This window comes from Anneissia japonica, unplaced genomic scaffold (genome assembly GCF_011630105.1).
Source record: "Anneissia japonica isolate Jap-2015-1 unplaced genomic scaffold, ASM1163010v1 scaffold456_len727751_cov192, whole genome shotgun sequence".
In the NCBI taxonomy this organism is placed as follows: domain Eukaryota; kingdom Metazoa; phylum Echinodermata; class Crinoidea; order Comatulida; family Comatulidae; genus Anneissia; species Anneissia japonica.
The window spans coordinates 360059-366609 of NW_022713155.1; the positions used below are offsets into that span (position 1 = coordinate 360059).

Here is a 6551-nt window from a genome sequence, read left to right on the forward strand (position 1 = left end):
GCTTTATAGTCGAACTAATCAATCTTTAGACAAAATTATAATGAACACAGAAGTAATTTTAACATAAATATTTTACGGAATCCGTTCCTGAAATATACAAATAATAACATACCAAAAGCCCGAAAAAAATCTAATCTTGGGAACATTGTTCATTATAAAGATATTTAATGGGTTAAAATCAAACGCTTTATTGCACAACTGCTCTGCTGGAGGCGTATAAATGCGTCGTTGCCAAGTTGTTGCTATCGAAAAAATGTGAATTATAGGGTAATACGCCCGCGTGCGATCCAAAAGCGGGGAACACATGGGTTTGTCGCGTCAAAGGGATCTGTTGCCGAGTGATCTCCTTCTCAATAATACCTCCATAGTTACACATGTGAAATATACTGGAAGGGATTGAAACCCTTCCCACTGCGCTAAACCGCTTCTACAAATTTTACAGTGTACTCAAAAACATGTATTAATATATATTCAGTTCAGTTAAGAACTTAATGGGCATAGGCAGTTTACTTTATGGCTTAACATGTAATCATCATTTAAAGCTAAAGAGTAAATACTGTATTCTGCAGTAGAATTTACTGTATGACCGTTAGACCAAAAAGAAAAAAAAAAAAAAAAGTGTGTTGGCCACGTTTTGGGAAAATCCAAAACTTTTTTTTCCCTTTAACAACCAAAAATTTTAGATTCGTATTGCATACCATCCAGCAAAGTTGGCTAGGCCTTCGCCACCTAGCCTGGCCAAGGCTATTCCAGTCAAGGAAAAAAAAGCGAAAATGCTGACCCTGAATTTCGTAAAATTTGGGCCAATTGGGCGTGGCCAACACAATATTTTTTTTTTTATTTGGCCTTATTGATTGATTCTCCAGAGTAAATTAAATTTGTAATTTCAACCTGAAAGATTTTATGCAGAAAGCGATTAGTCACTGACAGCTTGACCCTGTAGTAGGATAGTTCATGCAATGACAATGGGGCGTTAAGTTCCCGGTTGGACAGACCAGTTTTGTTGGCTTGCTAAGAAAAAAATTGCGAGTTATATTTTCTAAAAGAACTTTAAAATAGTATGCGTCCTAGCTGACCTCTAAGTGGAAAATGTCATACTGTATGCTGTTTGACAGCTTTAAATACTAGTTAAACTGGCAAATCTTTTGACCTGTTCCGGACTATACTAAAAGAAAAGTATGTTCATATTGTACCTAACATTTATTATTATACAAACTCAACTTTATTTTAATGGGAACTTACTGATACTGTAATACAAAAAGATGGTTTGTCAATCTCTGTACTAAGTAACTTAATAAGAGAAAAAAAACCTCATAAATAAATCATTATGATCACTGAATTTGTGTTTGAATGCCATATTTGTTCTAACAGGTTCTTTGATGTAGTTCAGCAGATTGCTAAACAAAGTGCATGTAGATAATGTAAAGACTTTTAACACTGCCAGTATTGTAACTGTTGATACACTTGGTAAGGTAGTGTGGATCCTCAATACAATGCCCTGTTTTAGTGGTTGTTGGTTGATGTCATCAGACTTTCAAAAGGATGTTGATTGGCTGATTCCCAACTGCTGCTTCACAATAGATTATGACAATGACTTTTAGCCAGTGTTGTGATATGCAGTTTTAATTCAGGGGAAAACTTTCAGGTTTTTTTTTCTTGAGTTCCTTTTGTACTATTTTTAACAAAACGTGACTGATAATTTTTTTTCCTTTTCATGATTATTTAGTGTTTTTTTTTTAAATATTCCCTCTGATTTTTGCAACAAAAAAAAAGAAAAGAAAAACCAAAGTAATTCAGGAAGAGAAAACTAATACAAAGAAAGATCGCATTTTAAACTTTTTGATTTTCCCAACTCCCCAGTATTGTGATTGCGGTAAAAGTGTCCCAATTTAATGACTCATCCATATTTTTACTGTTGTTTAGTTAATATTTACAGTACATCTATTTCTTTTATTCCTTTGGCTTTAATTTTATGGAATTAATTGGATTTTTTAAATTTTTGTAAATTTAAGCATGGAGATTATATCATTTATAGCTCCCCAGAGATTATGTGCGCAGTGCCCTATACCCAAATGTTGCTTTCTCCAAGAGGACATTCTTTTTTTCCCCATAATTTTCAGTGGCAGATCCAGGAATTTGAAATAGGGGTCTAATAGGGTCTAATACCACTTCAGCCCCAACATGATTGAGGCTGAGGTATTAACACACTTAAGATTATGGCACATCAAGATGGCTGGAAATGGCACTTTCAGACTTTAAATTTGAATATAGTTTTCTTGTTTTTCAATTTTTTAAATAATTTGAAAAATTTAGGGGAAGGGGACCCAGGCCAGCAGGGTAGCCCTTGAATCCACCATCAATCAATGCGAGTATAAAACATACTTTAGGGGAGGGCTCAGTAGTGAATGTACTCCTAAAATGACAACAATCATGATTTAATTATGTACTCTTGGAAAGGGGTCGCAAGAGTTTTTTGTACTCTTACATAAGACGAGTGGCTGAGCGGTAAGGCAGGGGCGCCGCTAGCTACAACCTTAACATCGGCGCAGGTTCCAGCCGCTCCTCGCCCATGGTTCGGTTGGTAGAACCAAGTCTTCTCGGATAAGGACTTAAAAATGGAGGTCCAGTGTATACATCTGGCTCGTGTGCACTTTAAAGAACCCATTTCATCTTTTGGATGAGTAGGGGGTTACCCTAATGTTATGGTTCATTTCAGCCCCTGTCGTTGTGGAATGATGTGAACATGTATCTACCATGAAGCGCCTCTTTATGGCTGCTAGGTAGTCATGGACCACGTCCATACGCAATTCAGCACGATGACGCTGCAAGTTATGGGTTATTCTTCTACCTTTACCTATAACAAAAGCACTGTTACAAAACCAAAATATATGAAGGCCATTTCCTGCTTGACAAAAAGATTAAAACTTGGTTTTTCAAAGGTTGTACTACCTGTGGTAAAATCTAGACCAAATTCAATTGAATTGGTAATAATAAAGATAAATAACTTTGAATGAGGCAGATTGCCAGAGGTTATGTAGGAAGACTCTTTGGAAATTGATAGTGAGAAAATCCAAGACTTTTGAAATGTTTGGGACCTGTGCAAATATTTTATATGGGTCCGTTAATTTGCGAGAAAAATATTTTGTTGTTCTATAAAGCTTGCTATGCCAAAACCAGCATCAGTGACCAAGACAAGAAAATTTACGTTTTTAATATCGTAAAATCTCGAATTGAAGTCCTGGGCTTCTTTTTTTTTGGGGGGGGGCTTCTTTTCGTGGCTAATTAAAGAGGGGGGCTTCAATTCGAGATGGGCTTCAATTCAAGGTTTTAAGGTATATTTATAATCTCCCCATTATTAGGGGTAATGTACTAGAATTGACTATTGCCAAAGTTAAGAGTATTACGGCTACTCTGTACCAAAATATACAATACTGGCACATTCTATGCTAATTACTCAGTTTAACATGTAGCAACAGTACACTGGTTTTGGGATGACAAGCCTCATATAGTTTACAGAAAGGTATACTGCCACCAAAATAAAATACAAATAGGCCAATTGACAGACGTTTACAAAATAAATTAAATTTTGGGATAGAAAAACAATTGTTGAAAATTGGTTTCTTTTTTATGTTAATAACAATGTACTGTAGTTATTTTAATGAGCATTACCACATAGGCTTTTTTCCCTCAACCCTCATTGGGACCTACTGTATTGTAAGGGCCCAATTGTCCTCTGCCACAAATGTCTTCCCCATGTCAGACAGCTTTCTCCAAACCCTGATAACCCACTGTTAGTGTTACTGTGCCTGAATTTTGAAAGTGTAAATACTTACTGTATGTGGTAAGTTTTTTTTTTGTAGTTTTGAAGCCTTCCTAAGGTTTCCATTTAGACCATCAAAATGTAGGCACTGTAGGGTTATGTCAATTTATTTTTGCAATATTAGCACGACTTTTAACTTTGAAGTCAGACTCCAGATATGTTGTAGAACTGATTTTTCTAAGACAGAAAAAAGTTGTTTGACCAAAAACTGGGGAACGGTGAACAAGATAGATTTTTTAATAATTAAAAACTGGGGGAAAGGGGCATAACTGCCCATTTTTACACCTTTTCCCCCAGTTTTTATATATTCAAAAATCTGTATCTCATTCACCGCTACTCAGTTTTTGATCAAAATACTTTTTTCTGTCTTAGAAAAATCAGTTCTACAACTTATCAATTTTTTTTCCTCCGGAGCCTGACTTTAAGTGTAAAATTATAACAGGTAAATAGAATGGCCAAATAACATTACTAATGTGATTATACATTTTATTGTGGATAAAACTTCATGACTTCAGCATATTTGCAATACAGCGAAATAATATTAAATATTGGTTGGAATTAATTAAAGTGTACTGTATTTTCAATAGGGAAGTAGTTTGTTTCAGTGCAAAACACCAGTTGGAATTCAGAGACAGAATCAGTAAGTTGTTGGACTAAAGTCTCCTATTGTAAACTGGCATAACTGTAGGCTGTCGTCTCCAACAGGTTTTTTTCTCCATCCAAGAGAAATCTACGGTATTCACAAGCCATGATGAGTCAACAACATGCAATAATATGTACTGATCCAACTACACAATTGTGTCCTCTTTGACCATGACGGGGAAGATTTAAACACTATTCCCTTATACAGGCCAAGGGTCAGTCCTATTTTTTTTCATGATGAAGTTGACTTTTCGTGTCATTTCTTGATTGTAGATTCGTCTTACATTTTCATACTGAAGTCGACGCCGTTTCTGACATGGCTTCTCATAGTACCGTCCACGTTTCACTTTCTCGACTATCCCATCTTTAACTATGGTACTGGAAGAGAGAATAAAATAAAGAAGTTACTCAGCAGGGTATTTTTATTTATAAAGCATGCGCATACTGTATGACTTGTAAATACACCGAATCTTCAAATCAGTGAGTGTCAGGGAGATACCAAATTTACAGCCTACAAACTTATACATACATATACTATGCATTAATTTCTCACAGAAATACTGTGATTGCAAAAACAACATGGATAAGACTAAAAAAAGAGATAGATAAGTTAACTAGGCCTACTATGGCTTGGTCTGTCTAGAGACGAGAGGCCCGAGGCCTATCACAGCCTTGCCCTGAGGACGCCTACCTAGTCTGTACAGTAAGCTAAGATAAGAAGTAGGACTAGGGCCTAGCTCTACACGGTAAATTTCTGCTGAATTAACCTATTCAGAGTTCTGTAGGCAGCATCAACATCTCCATTTTTAACAAACACTGTTCTTGCCACAAATTTCAAATGCCTAGCCATTCTGCAAGCTGCTTCTTCTGTAGCTTGGTTGCACTCAAAACAAAAATATTAACGAAAAAGACAAGCGTGTGCATCCATCATGCACGTCACATACAGTAATAAAAATAATTCTTCTGAACAACCGCCCTCTCACGGCCAAACTATAGAATTAGGAGGAATGGTGAAATATCTCAAGGAACTTCTTGATAATGAATGATTCGTAAATCACAGCCGTAAAACCTAGAATTAAGCCCAGTGGGCTTAATCTCGAGAAGAAGCCCATCTCGAAAATAAACCCTCCCTGGGGCAGATGCAGGGGGGGGGGGTGTATAAACGGTGCGATTGCAACCCCCTAAATTGTAGTAAGAAAAATAATTGTATTATAATTATTATTGTTGATCACGAATAACCGGTAAGATTTTTAAGGTACCGATATTAGAGTGCAATTTCCGCGCACCTGAGAGGTCCATATTCTCAAAATTTTCTCACATCAGCCCCAACCATTGTGGGGCTGAGGTGCTGTGGACTTTCAAGCACTCCCTACCGCCAAATCCTGCATCCGCCCCATCCCCTTCTTTAGTTTGCAAAAGTTTCTGTAACATCAAGGAAACCTATCTCGAAAAGAAGTTCATGGACATTCAGACTGAAGATGTTATCTTATAATCGAAACGGTAATTGGTTTAGTCAACAGGATTTTGTGCATCATCAAATTATTTTGTAGAAGTCGTTTAAAGAGAAAGTGTATGTTGAAGCTTACTCCGGCTATATACGGTAATTTATTAGAAGATTGAAAATTGTTAATGTAATTAACGTTGCAATTGTACACCCATTAAACTTTTTTATTTTATTGTAATATATTATATCAAAAGCTTGATTTTTATTGTATAAGTTATATGTAAATATTTAGTTTTCTAATAGATCGTCGTCATCGACATGTTTTGTTTCAGGCCCGTAGCCAGGGGGGGTTTTTATGGTTCGGGCGAACCCCCCTCTTCTAGCGAACCCCCCCCCCTCTCCCCTCTTCCCCTGGTTAATAATAGCTGAGATTTGATGCACATTTCAGAATTAATAATCGTTTTTAGTATCTTACTGAATATTTATTGTCTACCAAATTAAATATGAATTATATATAAATCTTTAGAAATACAATTTCTACAATATTAATCTTGTTTTTATATAGATAAATGTTCGATAAATACTATCGTTCATAAAACAAACGAAATTCAGCGCGTCTATTTTCATTCCAATCATGGACCTATT

The 6551-nt window shown here is 36.0% G+C and overlaps 2 protein-coding genes across 2 annotated transcripts in view; one reads left to right on the forward strand and one right to left on the reverse strand.

Moving 5' to 3' along the window:
- Positions 1 to 1339, forward strand: part of LOC117108260 (molybdate-anion transporter-like) — a gene marked incomplete in the record, with an annotated part of 5996 nt that extends 4657 nt beyond the window's left edge. Inside the window, 1 exon segment of the mRNA XM_033250234.1 lies at positions 409 to 1339.
- Positions 1340 to 4625: 3286 nt separating this feature from the next.
- Positions 4626 to 5416, reverse strand: LOC117108264 (28S ribosomal protein S21, mitochondrial-like). Its single transcript, XM_033250238.1, has 2 exons — positions 5230 to 5416; positions 4626 to 4840 (listed from the first exon to the last, which is right to left on the reverse strand). Exons 1-2 carry the CDS (start codon positions 5310 to 5312, stop codon positions 4663 to 4665), a joined length of 261 nt encoding a protein of 86 aa, XP_033106129.1. The 5' UTR covers positions 5313 to 5416; the 3' UTR covers positions 4626 to 4662.
- Between the last annotated feature and the right edge of the window lie 1135 nt (positions 5417 to 6551).